The 26,601-nt window shown below is 45.0% G+C and overlaps 1 protein-coding gene across 1 annotated transcript; it reads left to right on the forward strand.

Moving 5' to 3' along the window:
- The first annotated feature begins 1,851 nt into the window (after nt 1–1,851).
- On the forward strand, nt 1,852–25,750 carry LOC309891482 (uncharacterized protein). Its single transcript, XM_082784543.1, has 17 exons — nt 1,852–2,292; nt 4,389–4,549; nt 5,104–5,128; nt 5,222–5,335; nt 6,646–6,786; nt 9,436–9,542; nt 10,015–10,135; nt 10,300–10,838; nt 11,733–11,875; nt 13,376–13,533; nt 15,656–15,816; nt 17,380–17,404; nt 20,016–20,129; nt 21,054–21,194; nt 22,001–22,251; nt 23,607–23,724; nt 24,534–25,750. The coding sequence occupies exons 1-17, from the start codon at nt 2,223–2,225 to the stop codon at nt 25,079–25,081; spliced, it is 2,937 nt and encodes a 978-aa protein (XP_082640669.1). The 5' UTR covers nt 1,852–2,222; the 3' UTR covers nt 25,082–25,750.
- The last annotated feature ends 851 nt before the right edge of the window (nt 25,751–26,601 follow it).

Below are 26,601 nucleotides of genomic sequence, written 5' to 3' on the forward strand. Positions count from 1 at the left end.
AAGTGATGTCTTATGGTATTTCAGAAATTGAAATCTCTTTAAAAAAAATAAATAAATAAATATATATATATATATATATATATATATATATAATCACTGAGTGCTGACAGGAAAACTCATGTTTAAATAATCGGTGACCTGATGGATCAGATTGAGTTGCACAGTTCCCAGTAACTTCCATATGTGTCTTATCTTCAGCCCAAAATATCAAACTAAAAATAGCAAAATCATGAGTTTTTCTTCGAAAAATGTCAAAATAAAACAAGACAAGAATAAAGAACAGCATGTTCTGAGACATCAATTCATGTCTTCCAGGCTACTGCTTCTGGTTTAGACATTTTTACACATTGTTAACATTTTTCTTTTTTATTATTATTTTTATTTTGTATAAGCTTGGAAAGAAAGCAACTTTGGACTTCCAAAGCATACACTAAAAAAAATGCCCTAAATCATATTTTCTGAACAGCTGTCCCCAAACAGATTCTAGCAGCAGTCAGGGGGTGAGTTCGCCTTAATATACATTTACTTTTAATTGGACGGTGGATTATTTTCCTTGGAATTGCTCTGAAAATATAAGGCAAGGCTGAAACCTCCAGTGGGGAGGAGATTTATTGAGCAGAATACCGGGATAATTCTCATCAGCTACAGCGAGACCACACAAGAAAATCCCACAAAGCTTTATCTAGGGATCTAGATCCCGAAGGGATTTTGAAGGGGTCTAGGGATCCTAAATCCTGAAGATTTTCTGGATGCCCAATGGCTCTCGTCATGGGCACAGGCCTCCCTGCCACCCCTGATGACATCTAATCGGAGGAATTTTTCTTGAAAGAAGGACTGGCCCCATGTGAACCCACTGCTGTTCCCAGCACTTGGACTTCTCCCTGGGAAATAACAATGGATTTTGTTGTATTCCCAAGCAGTAAAAACAAAATCTTTCATGTTTGCGGGCTGGAAAGGGAGAAAGAGAGCAGGGAGGCACTGCCTCAGGCCTAGAGGATGCACAGAAGCCTGTGCACCATGGAGGAAGAGAAGCCAGCGAAGTGGGGTCACGGCTGTGGAGCAGGACCACCTGCACCCCCTGCCACCCCCTGCCAGATCCCACCCTGCCCACGGAGACACCCCTGGGTGGCAGCAGGGACCAAGCTGGGCCGGCCTTGGGTGCAGGAGGCACCTGGTGTTCAGTCAGACAGGGCTGCCATCCAGCCATGGCACGGAGCAGCAGGAGCGCGTGCGAAGGGCGGCCGGGAGCCCAGCTGATGGTGGCTGCCTGGAAGTTCAGCCAAGCGTTGGCAGAGAAGCAGCAGAACAGCTGGGGCTTGTCAGGGCCTCAAAGCTGAGGTGCAGAGCCAGCCCTCCTTCCTCTGCACCAGCTGAGAGGAGGACTGCCAGGAAGATGCCCCAGCCCTTGGGGCTGCTTCGCTTCTCATGGGCAAACACGCCCTTTACCTCACTGCTATCTGAAGTCAATATTTGCCTAAGCCTGTTGTCAGCTCTCTACTGTGATGCCACTAATTGATTTCCGTTAAATCAGGGGATTGCTTCTTTCCCAGATACAATGCGATTTGCAGACTAGCCCCTCGAAGCCGTCATTACTCATGAAACACACAACGTGGATCAGCTCCACATCTCCTCGAGCTGGTCCAGCTTGCAAGGCACAGGCTTCTTGCAATAAAGCCACAGGAAACCAGCGGAGGGTACCTCTTGCTGGTTAATTAGTGTCTCCAAGTAACCTGAGCCAGAAGTTCAGGCTTCCCACTGGTGACTGGGGGGTGGGAAAGGTGGATGTCAGCAGTTTGCTCATCCCCCAAAGCCCTGACAGGCTGTACCTGGCCTGCCTGGTCGAGACAAATACCCTGCCGCAGCTCTCTGTGACACGGCCAGCTCAGTGCCATGCAGACCCAGGGGCCTGGCGTTTATTTTTTGCAGGAAAAAGGCCTGTTAGATGGAAAATAAAGGGGCAGGGTAGGAGCCTCTGCAATCAGCACAGCCTGTGCACAGCTCAGGAGAGCATACTTCGACAGCAAGCTCCCCGCTGGTGCGGTAGGGACACGGTGCAGGACCTGCAGGCGCCCTTGTGCTCAGCTCCCTGCGCGGATCGTTCCCGGTTTCCATGACTCGCCGGCCCCTCCTCTGCTCCCAGCGTTTGAAGCTGAGCTCTTTGGCCAAACAGTCCTTGCTGAAATGTCAATACGCCGCCGGGACGCCGACTTGTAGGGTTCATCATGGTTTTCAGGCAGTGCGTGGCTTTGCTTCTCTGCTTTCTGCTGCTGATTCCTCTTCCTCTGGATGCAGGTACGTCGCAAGGGAATGGCTGCAATTCCGTTTACTGGCAGCAGACCTCTCTGCTGGTACACTGGCATACTCCTTACCGCGAGTTTTGAGTGCTGTCGCACACAGAAATGTTTGTCCTGCCTCTGGCTGTGCCTGTGAGCTGTTTGAAGGCTCTTGTTTGCTTTCAGTGATGGCATCCGTGTGCTTGTTTTGCCAGCTGAGGAAAATCCCTTCCACGCTCCTGTGTGCATCTATCACCTCACTGCACAGGCAGCAGGTCAGCCATCAGCTGTCTGCCCATGAGGTGAAAACAGGAACCTGGATTTATTGTTATTTCATGCTGAGCCATGGTATTTTGCAAAGCAGAGAATCGATAGCCTGTCATTCAGCTGACAAGAAATGAAAGAGGGGAAGCCCGCGATGTTTCCGACGCGGTAGATGAAAGTGAGGTGGCAGTTCTTCGGTAGTTTCAGGATGTGTCTGAAAATCAGCAGCCAAATTAATAGAGCAGAACCGGTGCTTTGTGATTCTCAGGTAGCCATTGACTGGCCCTCTCAAACTGTGATGAACAAAGCTGGAAGAAATTTTTAGAGAAGTGCAAAATGTTCCAACGTAAATAAGTGGTGAATGCAGAAATGAAAGTGGGAGGGTGTCAGTATCCATGTGCATTGATACATATGTAATGTATCTGCAGCATAATTATAAACCTTTAAAGAAAGCCATATTAAATGCATACAGCCTGACTTAAAAAATCACAGCAGAACAACCCAGCTGGCATTCCTGCAATGGGCAAATATTTATCAAACACCCCGTGATATATTAGATGCATGCCACACAATACTTTAATCCTTTAAACAACTTTGAAATATGGGGAAAATAACCAGTGTTTCACACGTAATTCAGCAAATGTCCTGATTAGACATCAATGCTGAGAGAAAAAGAACTTGCCAGACCAAACTAGGCCCTCTCAGGATTCATGTTTGTGTGTATGGCTGTGAGGGTGCCTACGAGTGCATGCTTGGCTCCCCAGGTTCATCAGTCAGGTGCTTCTGAGGCCACCCCAAGCCCTCCCAGCAGGCAGGAGGCAAATCTCCCTCTTTTGTGGGTCCTGTGGTGGTGGTGGAGAATGTCCTGGGGCACAGGCAGGGCATATGCACCATTTTGAACCCCTGACTCTACCCACAGTAGATGGGTTCAAGTTGGAAGTACTGATGTAAGTTGTTGATACTAAGCTCCAGAGTTCTCTACTGACATGGAGGAAAATTAAAAATAAAAAATAATTAAAAAAAAAAAAAAAACACACAACACACAACGAATTATTTCAAGACTGGTGCTGTGTATTATGTGGAGCAAAAGTACTTTGCAGAATTCTTCTTCGTTATCCTGAATTATGCTGGGTGGGCATAGCTGTGTGGTGTGCTTGTATCCTGAAGCTGAGGAGCAGGTCAGCATGTGGACAATGCCATCAGGTGTGGGTGAGGAGCCCTGGCACAGGCTGCCCAGGGAGGCTGTGGGGTCTCCTCCTTGGAGGCCTTCCAAAGCCGCCTGGAGATGGGCCTGGGCAGCCTGTGCTGGGTGGCCCTGCTGGGGCAGGGCTGGGGCCTGGTGGCCTCCACAGGGCCCTGACAGCCTCAACAGCTCTGTGGTGCTGTGAAAGAGTGAAAGGTTTTGAGATAAAAACAGTGAGGAGTGGAGCACTGGGGAATTAGGGTTGACTGTCTGACCCATCACTGAGTGACTTAGTGTAGTGAGTACAGGAGGATTGGGTGTTGCCATGTCCATCAGTGCTAGATAAAGCTTGATAAATGCTTTTCAGCTGATAGAGTGGAAAGAAATTGCCCCGCATATTTTGAGACCTACAATACAAAGCGCACTGAGATGCTTTAGGAGTCTCTGGCACCACACTGGTATTACATGCCCTGTTCTCTCAAGGTCTGGGCTCTGTAAAATCCATCCACTTTACGTGGGAGGCACGCCAGAGGAGGGAGGCCCAGAAAGCTGTGTGCATTTGCCCAGCTTCTCATAAACAGCTCGGGAAGCAGAAAACCTTTCCTCTCTGCCCTTTCCTTGTGGAGAGCACGAATGTACGACAAACACAACATGCCACTGTTTTTCAGTCTTTCTGAAGCGGAAAGAGGCAAATGGCGTTTTACAAAGGCACCGAAGGGCCAATAGCTTCTTCGAAGAGATAAAGCTGGGGTCTCTAGAGCGAGAATGCATGGAAGAGAAGTGCTCCTTCGAGGAAGCGAGAGAGATCTACCGTGATGATGAGAGGACAGTAAGTAATGCAGGGCTGGGCAGGCGCTCCCTGTCAGGGGGACCCCCACACATGCTATTGCTTTGACACTTTAAACCATTACAGCAAGAGACCCAAGCACTTCATGTCCTGCTCTTTGGCTCTTTGTCTTACATTTCCAGGGGGACAAGCAGGGTGAGCTGCTGGAGGGCATCCTGCATGGACCACACCAGGCAGTGCTAATTTGGGGGATGGTGGGGTAGTGGCCTCTCTCTAAGCTCCCTCCCCGGTCCCTCAGTAATTCCAGGCCTGACAATACTGTCGATTATTGCATTATTCAGAGTTTGGTTCAGTCCATCCCACCTCCTGGATACCGAGGTCACTGATGGATGCCCTCTCTGTGTGTACTACACACTCAGCACATGAAAACAATGTAGAATGTGGAAAATAATGTAGTATATTTTAGGGATATATACTTTCATAAAGGCAAATGGGCATCACTGTGGCTATCCGCAAGCTGTCCTGTGCTACAAGGGCTGTAGGACTTCTTCTGAGCGAATTCATCTTTAATCAAATCTCGCATCTTTGTCTTCCAGAAAGAGTTCTGGCACATCTATTCCGGTAGGAGCACTCCGTCTTTTCCAGCAGCCACAAAGCTGCTCCCGCTGCCGCCGCTCTTGGTGTGATCCGGACTGACACTGCGTGTTTTTGCAGACCCCAACCAGTGTGACTCCAGTCCCTGTCAGAACGGTGGGAGCTGCGATGACCAGTTCCAGGATTACGTTTGCCGCTGTCCCGTGGAGTACGAGGGCAAAAGCTGTGAAAAAGGTCAGCACTGACATAGCTTAACAAAACAAAAACATCATCCTTGATTCAAACGCAAGGCAGTGAGATGAGTGGGAGCAATCATTATTGCTCGGCATCTTTCTAGCAGCGACAGCCACTGTTCACACCGCCCGGGGTGTCGGATGATGGATCTAACCAGCCGGCAGCCAGGCACTGCAGAGCAGAAACACAATTATTACCCTTTGAGGATTTTGTAACAAAAATTGTCTTTTGTGAACCAGCTGAGATAAAAGGAGGATTTTTATTTTCCTACCCATGTGCTGAAGTTGCTTTGACTTAGGAGCACAGTTCAGTGAATGAATAAGAACTACATGTGCATCGTACAAAGCCTGAGGGGACAGAGCCTGCATTAATGAAGTCAGGATAAGTTTTTCCACTGATTTCAGTGGGCAGAACAAATTGACTGTCATGCTTACACTCAGAGCGTGGTGAGCCCAGACGAGGACTAGGCACCCATCAGTCTCGCCAGGCAGCCTCACAGCTCCCACTGCAGCTCACTACCTGCCCATCGCTTGAAACAAGCCACAAAAACTATGCCCTCATCTTTTCCCTGTACTGCTAAGCTGATCACAACCACCTTCTCTACCACCTCCTCACTTGCTAGGCTTTGTTTTTCATGGTTGCTGCACTGCAGCAGCTCCCTAGTCAGCATCTGTGAGCCCTCTCTCCTTCTCCAATGACTTAGTGCAAGGCTGAGAATGGGGTGGTCCCTGTATGATTTCCTCCTGTGCCTCTGGGCCAGAGAGAGCTCATGGCAATAGAGGAGTGATTTCTACAAACACCAACATATGTAAAGCTGACCAAGTGGCTGAAGTGAAAGAATCTGGCTGGAAAGAGTTTTGTTGTTTTTTTTTTTTTCATTTTGTTTTGAAAAAGATAAGTTTTCTTATGACATTATTTATTCAGTGGTCATCCCAGAGCATCCAAATGTGCCAAATGGGAAAATACAAAATACTTCCAGTTTTTCAGCCATGCGTTATGATGGTTACCATACAATTACAATCCTTTCATCCTTTTGGAAATGTAGTGTGCTCCTGCTGAAGCTCAGATACTGCATGAATGTGGATTGATTTAATTTTAGGTGTATGCTTTTTAAGCATGGACTTTTCCTGGAATCCAGTCCTACGGAGCTTTTGCCAAGCAGTAGTAGCTTTTGACGAAATCACTGTACATAAATCACTGAAATCTGCTTGGCTGCCGTGCTTTCTTGTCTACATGTCAAGTCGTAATTCACTCTTGTTAAGTACCAAAATCCACATTCAGAAACCTTAATACTCTTTCCCCGACTATAGCCGTGGCTGAGAAGCTGAAGTGCATGTACGACAACGGCGGCTGTGAGCAGTACTGTGCTGACGAGCAGGCTGCAAAGCGAGTGTGCTTCTGCGCGGACGATTACACTTTAGCGAGCGATGGTGTGTCCTGCATTCCCCAAGGTAAGACACGATGAGCCCGATGCTAACTCTAAGCTACCCCTGCAGGAAAACTTTTCAACACCTACACGTTAGGAGGTGCAAAACTCTTGGATGCCAGTTCCCTGCTTCTTCTTCAAGGGCAGAGTCTAGAGCGGTAGGTTGGGGCTTCTGTTGAAGCACCCCAAAAATGCAGTCTGGAAAGAGTGCACGCTGAGCCACCCCTAAAAGGGCTGGTGGGAAGTGCTGAGCTCGATTTGGGGGCTGAAACAGCTGAGTTGTTGCAGGTTGTGCAGTGCCCCCAGGACCCTGAGCTGGGAACTTCTCTTTGTAAGGGACCCACAAGTTCTCCTCTGAAAAACTGGGCAGGAACCCCCTTTCTTCCTCGAAAACTTCAAGCATGGGGAGGAAGAAGTAGCACCACCCATTTGTTGGGCATTAAGCTTGCAGCTAGAGCACTCACTCAGAAAATAAGGAAGCTGGATTCGCTTCTGCTGGCAAAGGTTCAAAGCATGGAGTCTGCATGCCAGGATGTCTTCTCAAGGGAGGTCCTCACCCGCTAGTGATGTCCTTCAGACACCTCTTTCCTGGCCCCACTCCTCTGGGACGTGGGGAATGTGAGTTTGAACATCCTGGGATGGAGGAGGGAGCTGAGCCCCTGCCTCCGCTTTGGGGAGTGTGCTCACCACTGATCCAGTAGACAAGAACTGAGGCACATCCCATGGCCAGGTGGTCCAAATAAAGCAGAGGAGGGGGTACTCAGGGATTTGGGGGATTTGGGAGTCAGGCTGAGGGGTTTCTGCATAAGTAGAGGGGCTTTTGGCCTGACAGGTGCATTTTTTTCTTCTAGCTTATACTCACTGTGGTAAATTATTTTGGGGCAGTGTTGTTTCACTGTTGATCTCCAATCCATGTGAATTTGTGACTACAGACTTTGCTACCGTAATTATTTCAGCACAGGAATCAAGAGAGGAAGATGCTTATTAAAATCAGAGAAAATCTGTTATTCTTTTTTTTTCTCACCTTCTATTTAGTAGGACCAAGACACTTTTGGTATTCCTCTAGACAATATGGAGAGATATTTCTCTCACTCATCTGACAAGGTAAATTTCAGCAGGGACTACAATAGCACAAGTTCATTATGTTTCGAATACAGAAGCTGGCACTTTACTCTGTTGCAGATGCCTGCTTCGATTACTTTCTCAGAGGGGAAAAGGAGACCCCTGGGGACACACACACAATGGACAGAGCTGCAGGAGCACATGCTTACATCTAAAAACATAGTTCTGAGGGGCAATGCCCCCATGCACACACTGCAATGGAGCACTCATGCGGAGAACTGATAATGACAGCCTAGCTCTCGACAACAGCAATGTCATTTAAAAAAAAAAAAAACAACACAAACTGGTGATGTGCTTATCCCTTATTAGCAGATTCTGCAGTATCATGTGATGGGGAAGCTGCTTTTTGGAAAAGCTGAGAACAAAGAATTCAATATTCCCCACAGGCTTTAAAGCCCGTCTTCTCCTGAGCACAGAGGGGATGATGTATTATTTGTTGTTGCTTGCTTCCAGAGGGCCAAAATACCGATATCGCTGACCACGCAGTGTGAGGATACGAAACTGTGCAGCTGCCACACTGCCAGTCCCTCCACCACCCTTCTGTCATCTCTCACCGTGTGCTTGCACCTTCCAACACCCAGGCTTGTGTTGCCCTGCACACAGCATTAGAGGGCATTGTGCCACGTCTGTCCTGGTATTTCACCAGCTGCCACCAAAAGAGCGAGTCCTGCTACTCCACACCCTGCCTGTATTTGTAAAAGCCCGATGCTTTCTTTGCGTTAGCTGAATTAATTGGCACGTTCAGGCTTTTACAGAACTGTGGGGATGTTGGATTCAACTTGGCACAGACTGCAGGGCACAAAGTGATAAAGAGAGAGCACTTCTCATCCCAGTGTTACTGCAGAATGGCTGCTGGACGTAAGGAATGGCACACTCAGTTACAGCACAGCCAGCTGGCATCCCCCCAAAAAAATCCAGTGACAGACCCTCTGCTTCGTAGCAGGAAAACTCAGTTGTGTGAAGGATGTACTGAAAACACCAAGCACTGCACTGCGGCTCAGTAGCAGGCTTGGACCTCAAGACTTGCTTCTCTTATTGCCAGTCTTCATGTGCATGCTTGGGCTATAAAAGGACCTTAGACTGAGGTGTGCAGCCTGGAAGGACTAAGCCTGTGGTCTCACCATGCCACAGTTGCTGTACACATTTAGTACAATCGAATTAAAATCAGCAGGGCTGCTGAAAATACACAGGCTACATGGCTTGACAGAGTTGCTTCCACTCTGAAGTCTGCAGTCTACCTCCCAGTGCTGACATATATCTTAAGCAGTTGTGTTATTTGCAAGCTCCTGTGGTACACAAATATATGTCAGTGTTGCCTGTGTGTCTGCTCTTTATTTGTGAAACCATATCTGTCTTTTTCAAAAAAAAAAAAAAGTCTATCTACCTGCTTTGACTTACTTACAAGAGCCCATGCAACCAGACTAGAAATTTGGTTTTCATCTCACAAAACTCCATTGAAGATGTTTATAGGAATAAGTCAGCTTGCTGTGAATTCAGTGCAATGAAATCACACTTGTTGCTCTTTTTTTTTTTTTTTTTTTTTTTTTTCCAGTGAAATATCCATGTGGAAAAATACCAGTGCTGGCAAAAAAGAATGCAACTGCAGATGGGAGAATAGTAGGTGGCTTCATCTGTCCTCCAGGTGAATGTCCATGGCAAGTGAGTCTTCAGAAGTCTTTTATTAATTTTTTCCTTGTGAAACCATTATCTCATATTCATTATTTAAATTTTGTTATGTTCAAATCCATTAAAAGTGCAATCAAATTCCCTCTTCATCCATAGCCAGCGGATACACCTGTTTCAATCACACATCTTAGCTTTGTTCTGGAGTGTCTTTTTCTGTAGTAGAGTGGTAACACAACCTCCTCTGTATCCTGACCCCCAGTCCTTATATTTACTGCCAAGAATTTTACCTGGGGACACACTCTTGGCCACTCTTGGCCGGGTCTGTACTGTAAGATGGAGAAAATGTTGGTGGAAACTCCACCTCTTCCTAAATTCTCCACACAACCAGCATAGTATTCTCAAACAGCTGCATAAAATGCCAGAAGGAAGCAATATAAAATCTGACTTTACCAAGATTTAGGTCAAAAACAGTTAAGACAGACATAAATTTGTTTTATATTGGCAGGCCCTTATAATACAGAATCAGAAAGAAAAGTGTGGCGGTACCCTGCTTTCCCCAGAGTGGGTGGTGACTGCAGCTCATTGTTTGGAGCACACCCATGTTAAAGAGCTCCGAGTGAGGCTGGGTATGTATCTTCCCTTTCCCATGTCATCAGACTGTGTTTGTGTTCACTTCTCATTCTAACAAGCCAGAGTGCAAACTAAAAAGTGTTTGTCCAGAGACTTTCTATCTCCATAAACTTCTACAGAATCGAATTGCTGTCTGACATGCAATCAATAACTTTTCCAGGTGAACACTCAGTAATTGATGATGATAAAACTGAGCAAGAAAGTGGAGTTACCAATATAATCATGCACGAAGGATACAGGTACGGACAAGTCAATAACGACATTGCCCTCCTGAAACTGGAAACACCTGTGAACCTCACTGATTACGTGGTGCCAATATGTTTGCCTGAAAAACGGTTTGCAGTGTATGAGCTGTCCTCCATCAAGTTCTCCACAGTGAGCGGGTGGGGACGTCTGCTAGATGGAGGTGTTACTTCTTCTTTTCTGATGAGAGTTGATTTGCCACGTGTAAAGACACAAGAATGTGAGAAGCAGACCGATTTAAATATTACAGAGAACATGTTCTGTGCAGGAGACCTGACTGGCACTAAAGACTCCTGCAAGGGAGACAGTGGTGGACCTCATGCTACGAAGTACAAGAACACTTGGTTTCTGACTGGGATTGTCAGCTGGGGAAGGGGCTGTGCTGTTAAAGGCACCTATGGGGTTTATACGAGGGTATCCAAATACATTGACTGGTTGAAGAAGTCCATGGACTCATAATGCTGAATCAGGGCATTTCCAGATTGTGTTATTGACCCTTAATCCCTCTGTGACACTTTCCTATTGAAGCATTCCTTCATTAACTTAGATATGTGGTACACGAGGTATTATTGATGATTTGGAATGAGTCTAATGCCTGCCTGAATACATCAAATAATTTCTATATTGTTGTAAACTCGAATATCTACATGTCAAGCAGGCACAGAAAGGCCATATCAGACCCGCTGCAGAGTCCCTTTCATTCTTCGTCCATTTTTTGGTAATAGAGCTAGATGTTGAAAGAAAGACTGTCAGTAATGTGTCAAGCACACCATGATCCTTCCTTGGGCTACCCTCCCACCCTCTGGTTATCAGTGAGGTACAGGCTTCCTGAGCAAGAAGTTGCATTAGTTTGAACAGTCATGAATGAACCCATTCTTCCATAAACAAGTGCAATCTCTTCTGAACACACTTACACTTCTGGCTTTCACGACTTCCTGTGCTGATGGGTCCTGAAATATATTGATGCAATGGCAGAAGAAAGAAGAGTTTCTTTTAGATCATGCTAAGTAAGGTAGCTTTCTCTTGTAGTGGCAATAGGTAGATTTGAAAAGGGAGGACTGTTCTTCAGAACAAGAAAGCTGGAAAAAGGTTAATTCCACATTTACAGGTCCGCTATGAAAATTTGATTTTAGTCTTCTGGCACCAAATATTATTGCAATAAGGCTATTAAGTGGAATATTCAATCCTAAATTTATAAATGGTGAAGAACGCCACTGATTTAATCTTATCTTTGCCTTGTTATTATGATTATCAATACAGAACGAAAACAAGTGAAAGGGAATGTTTGTTTAATTTGTTGGCCAGTATAGTCTAACAGTGAAATGGAGTCCTCTGTCCTTTGGCCTAAAGCCAGAACAGGAGAACAATATGATCATCTGCAAAACAAAGACAGTCCAAAGACAGTTCTCTGAAGCCTTAATGTGTACAAGGGAGAACCTGAGGAGCTCTGAGCATGCCACAGACTACATCTTTACAAAATGTGTTTCCTTAATGTAAGCATGAGACCAAAAAAAAGAAAAAAAAAAAGGTAAGGGAAATCACAGATGAAACTGAACATGGGATTAATAATTTAAGTACATTATGTAAATCTTATGCTTTGGATTCATTCAAATCATGCTGAATATCAGCTCAATCACAAAGGCTTATCAGTTAAAGAGGACACGTACTGTTGACTGTGGTCTGTGACTGGGGGAAAACACTGACATTATATGGTACATACCCCATGCAATACTGAACATCCTATAATCTGCATTACGGACACAGAATGGTGGGCTACTTATTTAAGAACTGAATTGGGAAAGGCAGCAAACTCCAGAGACTCGGGAAACAAGAGGTCTTAGACTATGAAAACACAACCCAGAGGTTCTAATTATTCCTAAAGAAATAACAAGACCAGACCCACTTGGGGGAGAGAAAATAAAAAAGGAAATCATATACACCAGCAGAAGAAGCATGCAGAACAAAGAGAAAATTGGGAAAATTCCCATGGAGAAAGGTGACTAAGGGCAGCAGTCAGCAAATAAAATCTGATTTTCACTGAGACAAGGCACTCAGCATTGCAAAATCACCCCTCCAGGCCCCTCGAGCTCTAATAGCTTTGGGTTTTGCAGGCTCCACAGGATGACTTCTTCTGGGTAAATATTGATATTTATGAACGGATCATCTTGCAGAAAAAGGGCAGAACACAGACAAAAACCCCAAACAGCATTAATGGCTGCACGGTGTGACTTTTTCATAATAAAGCCAGGTGTTAAGCATATCTTTAACATAACAGCCTGTTTAAACAAGCAGAGGAGACGAAGCAGACGCAATGGGCAGGCTCTTGGCAGCACCTCAGCCGGGGCCTCCCCGGCGCACAGAGACCTCACTGGGCACCACACAGTGAGACTCCAAAAAACGGGGAGATAGAGGACAGATCTGGGGCACATCTCCTTGATCAGGGGACCCCTTCCCCACCACAGGGCACTGAGCGAAGATGGCAAAACAACGCTGCTGGCATGGAGCACCAGGCCAGGGGCAGACAGGCCCTGGGGGTGTGAGGAGGCAGTCGGTGACGGTATCGGGGTGCGGGGTGTCGGGGTGCAGGGTATGGGGTGGTTTTTGGGGGGGAATGTCCAAAACCATAGGTTTTGGAGCGGGAGGCCGAGGCCTGGCTTTGCTCCCAAGGCGAGCCCCACACCTGCCAGCACCAAGCTGGGCAAGGCCAGCCTCGGCCAGCCCTTGCTTAATAACGTGACGATTCGCTTCCCAACTTCCCCCTGAGAAAATGGCTTAATTAAAAAAAGCCAGCTTCCTTGCTTTTTGGTTTCTGGTGTAGTTTTTTTTTTTCTTTTTTTTTTTTAAAAAAGTAGAGCCTCATCATCGGTCAACCCCCCCCTTCCTCCCCCAGCTGAGAAATCCCGCGGCGGCTTTCCCCCTTCCAGGCGCTTCCGCTATTTCTGGGCAGGGTGAAGCAACGCCGCCGCAGTCTCTCCCCGCCCGGGGAGGTGAAGGCTTCAGCTCCGTCCCCTGTCGCCATCCCTGTCCCCGTCCCTGTCCCCGTCCCGCTCCGCTGGCAGCTGCGGGGAGCCCCCCGCCACCATGGCCGGCCGTCTGCTGCTCCTCCTGCTCTGCGCAGCGCTGGCGGACGAGCTCTGCGCTGAAGGAGGAGGTAAGGCAGCAACTTTTTTTTTTTCAGAAGGGGAGCCAAGGGGTCTAGGATGAGGAGGATGTCCCCTCCTGACGGTTTTTCGGGGGCTGCTGTGGAAATGCCTGGCTGGAGGTTTGATACCCAAAGCGGCAGAGGGCTCTGCTGCACCCCTGTCCTGAGCTGCATCTCAGCGGTGAGCAGCTGACGGGGGACACCTGGGGTGCCCCAAAATTGCTGCTGGGTTTCAGCAGGGAGGTGGGAATCCCAAGGGGTCCTGAGGTGCTGTGCCTTGCCGTGTCCCCCTGTGAAATGGGGTCTGTAGCGCTGGGAGGAGAGCTGCCCACTAAGCGGGGTGTGCTGGAGGTCGTGGGGCTCCAGGCGGGCTCGGCTGGGTGCGCTTGGCCGTGGGCTGGGGTGCAGGGGGATGAGCACGTCCTGCCTCTGTTTGTGCTGCGAGGGTCAACATCAAAGTTCAGGACAGAAAGCCACACCGTGTGGCTTTTCAAAAGGCATTAACTCTTCCTTCAGTGAGTCAGCCTACCTGGGTTTTAAAATAAGGTCCTCTGCAGGTTGCTAGGGTGTCCTAGTTGAGGTGACCAACGCCCATTGCTCCTCTGTGTTTTCAAAGAAAGAAGGATGACAGGGAGCTTTGGAAAGAGGGCAGCCAGCCTCAGAAGACTAATCGGCTAGCTGAAGTTTACAAAAACATCTTCTTACAGTGACGATGGGGAGGCAAAGGAATAGAGTGGCAATAACCCCACCAGCTGCATCCTGTCACTTTCCCATAACTGCAGAGAGGGATTTAAGGACAAAGAAGACAGTGGGTGAATGAACTAACTGTTGCTGAGCTAGAAGTTACAAGCACTTTCTGTAAGCCTTCCTTGCAAGGAGCATTTTCAGAATAAGTGGGACTCCAAAGTACGCATGGGCTCTGTGGTAGTGCTCAATACAAATGGCAGTAGCAGAATTTGGCTCCCTGTGGCTGATCTACCAATTTCAGTGGAAGCAGCGTAAGTTTCCTCCATAGCTGCTTAGAGCATATGAAATTATATGATTACTGATCGGCTAATTTACTTATTAGTGCATTGAGATGCATGAAGAATGCTCCAGAAGGTACATGCATGCTGCCCACTGAGTGTGAGCCTTCAAGACCCACCTGCAGCACTGCCTTCCACACTCCAGTCTGTGATTGGAAAGTATTTTTTCCTATTTAAATTTCAGGTGTGTAGAACATAACACCAGCTCTTGTTACTGCAGAGTAACAGGACTGCTCATGAGCTGAGTTTTCGTGCCTCTGATCCTTCAGTTTCAATCAACAGCTACCTGTGTCTTAAACTTCAAGGCAGGAGATCTCATGTGTGATGCCAACCTTTTAAAAAATAAAATAACCCAGCAATCTGACCTCGAGGCGTGCTTTCTTTAGATGCTAAGCTGACATTTGTTTGCTTCTGTTCTTCATCAAATCTTCAAATGCAGCTCTACTTGCAAACTTAGCAGTAAGGTAAGAATGCTACAAAAGACAATTAGGAAGTGATGTTAAGACTGAAGTAAGACCCCAGGGCAGTGCAGTGGGATTTGGGGTAGTGCAGGACAGTAGATCTCACACACGGGCAGTTTCTTTTCTGAAGGTGGGACTGTGAGACAGCTCTTCCCATCTGTCAGTAGAACCCCATGCTGTCTGAAGTCACTGCGTCATGAGTCTGTGTGGTGGTTACCTTCTGGACCACCAGCCCCTGGAGCAGCCCGTGGTGTTGCCTGGTTGTCAGATTTAAAACCAAATCAAGAACTGCAGTCTCCCTGGCCTGCAGAGTGGCTGGGAAAGTCATTCTGTTCAAGACTGGAGTCTAGAGCAGGAGCAACAGAAATAGAAGCCCTCAGCAGCAACCTGCATGTTCTTATTTTCAAGACTAACAACAGCAGGACAGAGTTTTGTGTGCCTCTAGTTTGTCTGGGAGCTGCTGATTCTGAGAGAGATCCTGAGATGTATCAGTCTCTGTGAGGACTGAGATGATAGGTACCATTGCTTATGGGTGGAGAGGTGAGAGGGTCTGTTTTGGTTTTGTTTCTACCTCATTTATTTCTAATGAATGTATACCACCACTAAACGTAACCCGGCAATTGTATCATTTTCTCTGCTGTCTAGTATTCATCAAGAAAGAAAGTGCTGACAAATTCTTGGACAGACCAAAACGTGCTAACTCCTTTTTGGAGGAAATGAAACAAGGCAATATTGAAAGGGAGTGCAATGAGGAGCGCTGCTCTAAAGAAGAGGCAAGAGAAGCCTTTGAAGACCAGGAAAAAACGGTAAGGATGAACTAATATGAAACACAGGCCTGTATATTTCATGTTTGCAAAATACTACTAAAGTATTGTGAGCTGGACATCAAAACTTACAAGTTATTGTTGATCGCTTAACACAAAGTGTGAAGTAGTGGTTTTGACTGTGGCTGGAATTGCTAAGGCATACGCATATCAAAACAGTCTTAGTTCCTCTCTTGCCAAGTCGGGCCAAGTTAAAGTTTCCATTCTTTTACCTGTTCTGATCTGCCTAATTGCCATTGTAAGGTGTTTGACCTTTAAATTATTTAATACTCTTTTATGTTAGAACTATTTTCACCCTATCTGTGTGGCATAGCTGACTGACACGACTATATTCTTAGATGGAGAGTCCATGGGAAGGTGGGGATGGCAAATACTGACCTGGAAGTTCACATGAATGTTTTTCCACATTTGTCTCAAGAGGCTTTGCAGGGCTTATCATTTTCTGGCCATCTTTCCATCATTTGAATTGACAGAATGTGTATTGTGGACAGTCCTTATATGCCTTAATGTTAAATTCCCATGTGGAATGAGGTTTGTATGTGTGGCTCTTGTGTCACCTTCCCTTCCCTGGAGGCTGCTTAACTTTACCTAGAAGTGTGAGCAGTTCAATTTAAGTCTCCCTATAATTAAAGGGAGACTTAAAGAGATGGGGCAAGGTGGTGGGCAGGTAGGAAAGGTAATATTTGAAAACATGAAGTGACTTGGTGGTGGAGGGGAATTGGGAACATTGTCCATAGCTGTGTGGCTGTTAAGAACAGCCCTGAAATGGGAGTCAAGGCTAGACTCATTTCACTGTGGAATTCCTGGCTGGCCAGAATGTTCTTGGAGTGGCCCTGAGGTGACCTGGGTGAGGAGTCATGGATGCTACACCAGGACACTTCAAAGTGTAAAGGTTGGCTGATCAATAGCAGAACCAGCACAGCCTGTTCTGCCTGGTGACCAGACCTCACTGGAAAGGACAGACAGCATACCTGGAGTCCTCGGTGTGAGAGAAAGAAGAACAGAAATTGGATGAAATATTATTAAATCTCAGGATTTCTGAGGTCCAGCTTCATAGGGTTGCAGGGGAAGGAGACTGAGAATTTGATACTACAGGAATGAAAGTAAATTCAGTCAAAACCAAAGGCAAGAGACAGGTATGCTAGAAATCAAATGCCTTATGCTGAGTGGGTCACATTAGGAAACCCCTAAGCAGGTTCAGGTATTTCTGAAAAATGCATGAGACTTGTTTCTCTTGTTTCTCTTTCAACTTGTTTATGGTTGGACTAGATGATCTTATGGGTCTTTTCCAACCTAAATGATTCTATGATTCTCTAGAGGTGGGCACTAGAGATGGTTCGTTCATATGGTTTTAATTAATGAAATGGCAATATCAGGCTGCAAGACATTGTATTTGCCTGTAACTTAAATATTTGTCCAAAAATTGTTAGCTGCAAGTATCCTCTCTATGAAAACTCTGATACTTTTCTGAAGAACTGAATTCAGTAATTCTCATCTAACTCTTTTCGTCTTCTTTTATTTCCCTCTCCCTGCACCTGCCTGTAGGAGGAATTCTGGAACGTCTATGTAGGTAAGGAACACCCTGCACTTGTTTAGAAAATTAAGCCTCCTTATTGCAAGATGAAAAAGGATGCACCTCTTACATAACCACTTCCTGCTGCCTTGCTTACTCTTCTCGCTGTGGGATGCCCTCACTTTTGTGTTTCCTCTGAAAGAGGAACCTGATTGATTTACAGCCTTGCTGTTGCTTGAACCCAGTCATTTCATTTGAAGGCAAGGTCCAGCTGCCTCCAGTTCCTGGGATGACCTTTGTCATCTCAAAAAAAGAATACCGACCCTTTGTAGATAGCCAGAAGCAGAAGCTGGGCCTCTGGCTCTGCCAGCTAGTTACCCTCCAGAAGGTCAACCCAGGATGGGAGAGTCCAAGATGCAAAGAAGAGGGTGGCACTTACATGCTTTAGCCAGCACAACCTATTAATCTGCATTGCACGATTGCTTGCCAGTTTTATGTCACCTTGCATGCCACAGTGTTGTTGGTTTCTGTAAAGCAGATCATTTGGTGGGAAATGTTTTCTACAGAACTCTTTGGCGTTCAAGGAAGACATACAGCAGATTAGCAGATACTGTTTGCCAGTCTTTTCTGGTTTTTCTTTTCTTTTCTTTTTTCCTGAAGGTCTGAGTTGTACTTATTAGGATTCTGCTGTTCATAATCACTTCACATGTGCAGATTTTTAATGTATTAGTGTTTGGTAATGCGTTCTTCTGAAAGTATGTGTTCAGCCCACATGTTAGGAGGAATACTTCAAAAATGTAGACCAAAGACTGCTCAGCTCCGTCTTTTGAGTCTGCAGAAAATTGAAGACAGTTGCCACAAAGAAGATGCAAACTTTCACAATCCTCTAAGGAGGGGGATGAACTCTGCAACCTAAAGGGCGAAGTTTGAAGCAAAGCCTGCGTCAGTGCTACAGTGAACAGGAGTGGAAAATTTCAGACCGTTCTCTCATGAGAATACAGGCAGTGGGACATCAGTGCCAGTGCTCTTAGCGGAAATGCCAATTTCATACATCTTAAACCACAGTCCACGAATTGCTTTATTGGTGTTCAGAAGTTTTGAAAACCACAGCTGCCCTCAGCAAAGTTGCTAGAACAATTGTGTCTTGTTTCCTTTTTTAGTGGGGGGATTCTGCAATGTTTTTTGTGCAATATTGACATAAAACTCAGTCCCACACCAGCAACTACAGTACAGGGGAACACTGTGCACGTATGGTTTCTAACAGTAGGCTTCTGCTCAGCTAAGGCCACTACAGAATAGGGCAGGCCTCGTGTGTGCCTTTCTTTTGCTAAATGGTGGTCTTGCCTTCCCACTGTTGAGGATGGGCATCAGTCTTCCAGCACCTCCGTGGTGGACCTCACTTGGAGTGCTGTTGTTTGTGGCCACATTCAGGTACAGAAGGGACGTAAAATGTAAAATGGGCAGCACACAAAGCCCAGCAGATGATCCCTGTGGCAGATGGAGCTGCAGAAGATGAAGTCACAGGTCAGAGGCATCGTGTAGGTTGCAAGCTGGATCTATAGGATGAGCAATGTCTTGCATCTTGGGTCCGCTGTGGGCACTGCTGTTCTTCCAGGTGCTCCAAACAAGAGCAGAACAGGTGGCAACATTCAGAAATATGAAGGCTGTGAATCTCCAGCAACTAATTAGCAAGCATCAATTCCCCAGATCTCCTGCTTGTCTTATCACACATTCCAGAAGAGCCTGGCATCATACGAGGCAGGAATGCACTTGTTACTGCAGGTTGCTGTATGGGAGAGATCGAGGTAACGAGCATCAGTGCAGGAGAGTGAGCTGCTTTTGTGAGGGTGGGAGAAGAGGCTGCTGTGTGGCACATTCCCCCAGATGTGGTGCAGCCTCATTTTTCTACTTGTAACTATATTTGTGAAGTATGTGTGGCTGTGGCTGGGGCCAGCCAGTTGTGTCCAGGTCATGGAAAGGAAGGGAGGTGGCAGAACTATGTTTAAATACGGAGATCCCAGCTTAAATACAGGGAGCATGAGGTAAGAGCTAATTCTTTGAGGTCTAAGCTCACACCTCAATAGATAAAATGGGACAATTGTGGTACTGTAAGCATGAAACAGGAATTTGGCCTGCACACATGGATTTAGCAGAGCTTTGTAAACATTTTGTTTTGTTTCGTTTATCTTCTGATTAATACGCTGGTATCTGTTACTTTAAATAAGTGGCGCTGCAGGCAAAACACATGCATGTGGGACGAGATGACCTTTAAAGAAATAAGAGTTGAGTTGTCCTTATTATGTGGAAATTGCAGGGAAATGCCTTGGACAGTAGTTGCAACATGGAAATGTCCCATCTGCTTTTCCAGTCTTCACTGTAAATGATGTACACTTGGACAAGCAAGTATGAATTTATCTTCTTAGAAAAAAAAAAGCTGTAACTACACAGTAGCCACCAAAAGCAGATTGCAAAACTGAGGATGTGTATATGAATCATGCTGACTTGGAATGCCTGCAGTTACTCTTGCTTGCCTGGAAAGTGGCTGCTCACAGGACATACGTTTTAAAAAGAACAATGAAAGATTGCTTGTGAAAACTAAACCCCCTTCAGAGCTCACTAAAAATGCTTGCTCTCTTACAATTTACTTTTTTTAATTTTTTTTTTATAGATGGCAACCAGTGCAGCTCAAATCCTTGCCACTATGGTGGACACTGCAAGGATGGAATTGGTTCCTACACTTGCTCCTGTTTGGATGGTTATCAAGGCAAGAACTGTGAATTTGGTAGGTTTCTCCTTCAAAGAGCTGTGGCAGTGAGTTTACCGGGTTGCAGAACCATAGGGAGTTAACACTCCCTTAACAAAGATTAATTTCCTCTTAGAAAAATACATGGAATAGGATGGCAGTCAACAGAGAGCTGAAAGCCAGTGCCAGAAGCAGAAAGCCTTCAGGCTCTACAGCTGGATAGTATTAGCAAGTGCTCCAAATTCACACTTCTTCCAAACAAAACCCTCTTAAGTATCAAAGTGCCTCTTTACATGAGCTTGAACACCCAAAATATGGCAATAAAACTAAGTTCTAATATATTATTATAACTGATAGCAAACCTTGGACTCCAAGCTCCGAAGTATATCCTCACTGCTCAGCTCACAGCAGTGAAGAAAGCAGATCTCAGTAGACAATGCAGAGACTTTTCCAGCCTTGCAAAGAATCCTTTTCTTTCATAGCAGTCTTTCCTGAGTCTCACATCTGTGCCCTACAGCTACTTTCCTAATGATGTAATGATGTCACTGGAGCGTGTATTGGTTGCCCAGAAGAGCGGAGGGTGTGGAACTGAAGTTAAGAAACAGGACAGAGGGGAATAATGAAGCTGATCTTTTTAGGGCAGGAGGGATGAATCATGTGAGGATTTATCAGTAACTGCACTTTCGTGATAGCGGTTTCAAAAAGCTAGCGCTTTTTGGAGCTCACTGTGATGTGGTCACTGTGTGCACATGGGTTTAGCAAGTACGTTTCGTGCAGTGGATGTGGTTGCTTTGTGAGGCATAAGCAAAATTTCGCCACTCGTGCTGTTACCCATTTTAATGGGTTTCAAGTGTTTTACAGGGGAACTACAGATCCTCTTTGAAGAGTGCAATTTAATTTCGTGAGATCCGCAAAATCAGTGTTTATTTACGGTTGTTTTTTTCAAACTTACCTCTTTTATAGTTATACCAAAGTACTGCAAAATAAACAACGGTGACTGTGAGCAGTTCTGCAGCATCAAAAAAAGCGTGCAGAAGGATGTTATGTGTTCCTGTGCGAAAGGATATGTTCTAGCAGAAGATGGCAAACACTGTGTTTCATCAGGTACAAAGTCACATGATAAACTAATAGCAATACTGGTGAGGCTTGTTTTAGTTAAAGAATGTGTTTTGAACCATCGGTGTTGTACATGGCATAGATTTAAGACTGAGGCCAACCAGCTGGTTTGTATTTTTGAAGTCTTCCATGTGTGAGGTGACATGATGGACTTCTCAGAACCTAGCTGACTGAGAACCCTTTGCAGGGTGCCTCTCACAGAATTTCCTGAGGAAATAAAGTGGAAAACTATAGCTGTATCTTGCTTATTTGAACACTAATGCTCCATATAAAATAGCAGCTCACAAAAACGTTTCTACTTCTGATTTCAGTTAACCTAATCAAATAGTAACTGCTGACATTAAATAGTTAAGATTGACGCTGTTTGAAGTGTTCTAATTGTTCCAAAAAATGGGGAAAGAGGGATGAGTCAACGGTATGCTCCTGACTTTGTTTTTTTATATCCTTTACAAGTAATGATGAATTGCCGTCATGAGCCATATTCCTAAAATAGAACACTCAGTTTCCTAATTAAGATGGTTTTAATAAGAGCTAGTACACGAATATAGCAATGTAAACAATAGAAGATGACTTTAAATACTTTGAAAACACTGTCCAGAGACTGAACCTACAGAAGAGTTTTAGGTGTAGCAAATGGCTTTCATTTTTCCAGACCATCTGGTCTTTTTTTGCATCTTCCTAAGCTTTGTTAGTCTTGAAAACAGCTGCATAACTTATTTATTGTGAGATGGTGTTGTCAAGTTTCGTCTTATGTGGGTCTTTCTTCTCTAATTGTAGTATTATTGTCTTTACAGTAAAGTACCCTTGTGGAAAAGTTTTTGTGAAAAGAAAAAAAAGATCTGTTATTTTACCCACTGAGAGTAGCAATGTAACTAGTGAGCAGGATGGCCCCTTCCCAAATGGAACAAGTCTGGAGGAGGAGATTGTTACTACCACAGAAAGCCCAACCCTCCCTCCTCGCAACGGATCGAGTATCAAGACTCCCTATGTGGATACCAGGATAGTAGGTGGTGACGAGTGTCATCTTGGCGAATGTCCATGGCAGGTAAATCTGGGGTCTGTGTTCTGCATGTAACCAGCACGTGTTTCTGAGGGAAGCTCTGCAATTGTTCATTTAACCTGTTTGCCTTCTGTAGTACACAGTTTGTAGCTGTTTGGGCACTTAGGTGTATTGTTTTGCAAACTGCAGCTTTAAAATATCAAAATGAAAGGTTTTACACCACTTTAGGTGGTGCTGCTTTTAACCTGTAACCAGACAGGGCTTTTGAGTGATGCTGGCCCAACACCGTTCCCTTTGCAGCTTGTGTTCCAGTGCTGTCCAGCCATAAGCTGCTTGTTCTGGCAGAGTTGTCCTGCTTCTGCCTTTCTTTGTCATCCCGTTCAACCTTTCTGAGGCACAATGACTTCCCTTCTCTGTTTCTCTGAGTGAGGTGCATCTTGGTGCTTGGTGCTTGAGGTGCTTGGTGCTTTTCCATGTTGATCTGCTCATTCACTGGGGCCACTGCTCTAATAGTCCAATTCTGCATGGGAATAGTGTTGTGTAGATCTAACACAGGTAAGAGGAGGTGCCCAGGGTAATGCTGGGCACAAAGCTTAAACCCTTTTAGCAGGTTCCCGATCTATGGCTTGGAGAGCACTACCCAAGCTTAACTAAATCAACTTTTAGCTGCAAAAGCCATGACCTGGCAAAGTTGTGCATATGCTGAGGAGGTTATATTCAGACTCAGAGCCTCTGTTTAGCATGGAGTTATGCTTGCTTGTTCTCAGTCTGGACTGAGTACTTAGAGGTGTAAGTCTGGACAGAATCCCAGTGCTAGATGATGGTGTAGAACTGCATGCTGTTTGTCTTTGTCCTGCACCCTTCTTCCCTGTCTTCTAAGATAGCAGTGCCTTTAGGCAGTATACCTGACAGCTTGTCAGAGACAACACTCATTTGCTTCACAAATATGCTTTCATAACTAAGTTTTCCTCTTGAGTTCAGACCAGCCAAAATGAATTTCTGTCTTCTGCACACTTGGAGTGTCAAACAGGAACAGAACATAGATGGGAATTTTTTGGGGTAGTAACTCCCCCAGGATGGGGTGATTTGGGAACTGCATGCTCCTTGCTCAGTCAGTCAGCATCTGGTTCATGGAAGATTTTACTAAAAAGGCGCACTGGGAGGTGGAGAAGTCAAACCTCTATGTCGCATAAAGATAGCTGAGATTCTCTGACAGTACATACCAATCTGTAGCAAATGCACATCTGTATACAGAACCAGGAGAAATCTGCAGAGTGGTGCATACGTGCTGCTGTATTATGCATATATGCAGTCTGCAGAGAAAGCAATTACCTGCTTATAGCTCACTGAAGTTAAACTGCTCTTTTTAATTCTGCACTTCCCCTTGTTTTCTCCCACAGGCTGTTCTGATCAATGAGAACGGGGAAGAGTTTTGTGGCGGAACTATTCTGAATGAAAATTTCATCCTTACTGCAGCTCATTGCATGAACCAATCCAAAGAGATCAAAGTTGTTGTTGGTAAATGGCTACTTATTTTGTTCCAGTGATGTCTGAGCATGCGCTGCAGATTAATTCTCTGGGCTCTAAAACCCATGTTAGATGTACTCATATCACTTTCTTTATTATTAGTTTTGTTGTTGTTGTTGTTCTGCTTTCTCTCCCTTCCTGTTATTGCAGGAATCCTGTTTTGTAATCACTGGGGCAGCTGATCTAGAAGGTGATAATGGTGCATCCGTTTCTTCTTTGCCAGATAGTTGGAAAGGATTAAGAACAAATATTCTAGAAGTGTTGGGTAGCACTGCACTCATCAGAGCAGTGCTTCTTCAGGAGGCTCATAATTTTTCCTTGCAAGCATGAAGCACACTGACTTGTTTCTAGAGGAACACTCAGGAAAGCTGTGACACACTGGCTAGAGGAAGAAACTTGCTCACATTAAGTCACTGCTTCAATTCTGAGGCATGATAATAGATCAACACAACTTTGTGTTTGCACTGTTTTAGTCCTGACCGTGAACAGATTCTCTTCCCTGACAAAGATCTGGCTCAAGCATCTGTAAGAGCTTCCATGTCTATTTGCATTAGTTTAGCTGAATAAGTTTATGCTGATTTACATAAACTCTTACAGAAATCCCCATTGACAAAACCTTGAAGCTGAAACTGCATCCAGGTGCTGCTGATAAGTATTGCAGTCCACTCTTACAGTTTACTTGTAAAGTACAAAGGCTTTGGCAAAGTGGTAGCAATGGGAATACTCATGTCCTCTTTTATCAAGTCTTTATTTCTTATACTATCTCCATATTAATGACCCTTTTAATAATCTCATTACAGGTGAAGTGGATAGAGAAAAGGAAGAACAGTCTGAAACAACGCACACTGTGGAAAGAATACTTGTTCACTCTAAATACATCGCCGAGACTTACGATAACGACATAGCCCTAATAAAGCTGAAGGAACCTATAGTACTTTCTAAGTACATTATCCCAGCGTGCCTCCCAGAAGCAGACTTTGCTAATGAAGTTTTGATGAACCAAAGGTCTGGGATGGTTAGTGGCTTCGGGCGTGAGTTTGAAGGTGGAAGACTTTCCAAAAAACTTAAAGTGCTTGAAGTCCCCTATGTTGATAGGAACACTTGCAAGCAATCCACTAACTTTGCGATAACAGAGAACATGTTCTGTGCTGGTTATGATACAGAGCAAAAAGATGCTTGTCAAGGAGACAGTGGAGGCCCCCATGTAACCAGATACAAGGATACTTACTTTGTTACTGGAATTGTTAGCTGGGGAGAAGGGTGTGCAAAGAAGGGCAAATACGGTGTCTATACCAAACTGTCCAGGTTCTTACGCTGGGTAAGAACAGTCATGAGACAAAATTTGTAGCAACGCGGTTCTCAATCCTTCTGTTAATGAACAAGGTGCAGTTTCTCTAATGGAAACTTCTTTTTTTTTTTTCTTTTTTTCCCCACATCTGCTAAATGAGCTGTCTGTTTGCTCAAGAGATTCCACCAGAGGTTCCTGGAAATAATACGAACCCCCACTAATCATGATGAAAGTGGGAAGACCAGGACTTTAGTCCTCTAGTGACGTGTACTGCAGCCAGCTGGCTCAGTAGGGAGCTTGTTCCTACTAGAGCTTTTTAGCTTCTACCTGTGGATGTTTTTAGAAGATGAAGGGAGCATGGAAGCTTCCTTCCAGGCAAAAGCTGAGACACAAATAAGTATGCATTATGTGTTGCTAAATAACCACATTTCACAAAACTGCCTGCTTAGGTCACAGCAGCTAAATAAAATGTGGTTTTGCTTTTTATGGATTGTATTTCACCCTAGTTTAATTTGAACACTTGTTTTCTGCTCCTTCAGAAAAAAAAAAAAAAAAAAAAAAAAAAAGAAAGAAAGAAAAAAAAGTGCATATTCACTGTTTCCTGTATCATGATCTGGATTGTGTATGGCTGAGGATCAGAGAGGTCCTTGCGTGTGCAGTTTTTCTAGGTGCTACTGTAAGGTGCATTACTGATGTATATCAGCATCTGAAATAAAACATTATTTCTTTTTTGTTTTTTTTTATTTTTTTTTATTCTCTCCAGTCAACTTACACATATGAAGACAAAGTCTCATTTGAGAGTGAAAAAAGTGCATGCCCCTAAACAAGTGCACGACACAGTTCACCTGCCTTATGTCAAGGCTGATGAGAAAGTAAAGAATGGATGGGAGGAATTTAAGTCTTCCACTGGCCTAAATAGCATTAAAGGGCAAGTTAGATGCCATGATACTAATTTCTTAGAAAAAAGCAAACATCCAGTGATTTCTCATATGTCTGTCCAGGTACTACTCTGCTTTGTGCTGTAAGGTTTCCCAGCAGTAGTGACACTCCTGTTACTTTGTATATGAAGTCAAGCATTCCTCCATACTTTCTTCTACAAACCTTCTTAGCATCAGTCCTAGTCACAGAAATCATGTAATAATTTTCAGTGGAAGGGATGTATTAAAGCTATCTGGTCCAACCCCATGCTTAAAGCAGGAGTAACATCAAAGTGAGATCAGGTTGTGCAGGGTCTGGTCCATTCAAGTTTTGAAAACTTCAGAGGCTAAGGTTTTGTTACCCCTCTGGACAACAAGTTCCTGTGTGTTGGCATGCTCACAGATAAAAATTTCTCATATCTACTGGGAAATTTCCTTGTCACAACCTCTAAATGCTACCTCTTTCCCTGGGCAGCTCTGGGAAATGTTTGACTCTGTCTTCAGTCTGATCCCCATTTAGGCAGTGGAAGACTGCTATTAGATCCCCCAACTCTCCCTGGCTAAACAAACCCAATCCCCTCAAGCCTTTTATTGTACATCTAGTCCCCTAGCCATCCTGATGGCCTTTCCAAGGCTCCTCCAACCTATGATGCTCCCATGCTT

The sequence above is a fragment of the Aythya marila genome (assembly GCF_965140915.1).
Source record: "Aythya marila genome assembly, chromosome: 1".
NCBI classification, from domain to species: Eukaryota; Metazoa; Chordata; class Aves; order Anseriformes; family Anatidae; genus Aythya; species Aythya marila.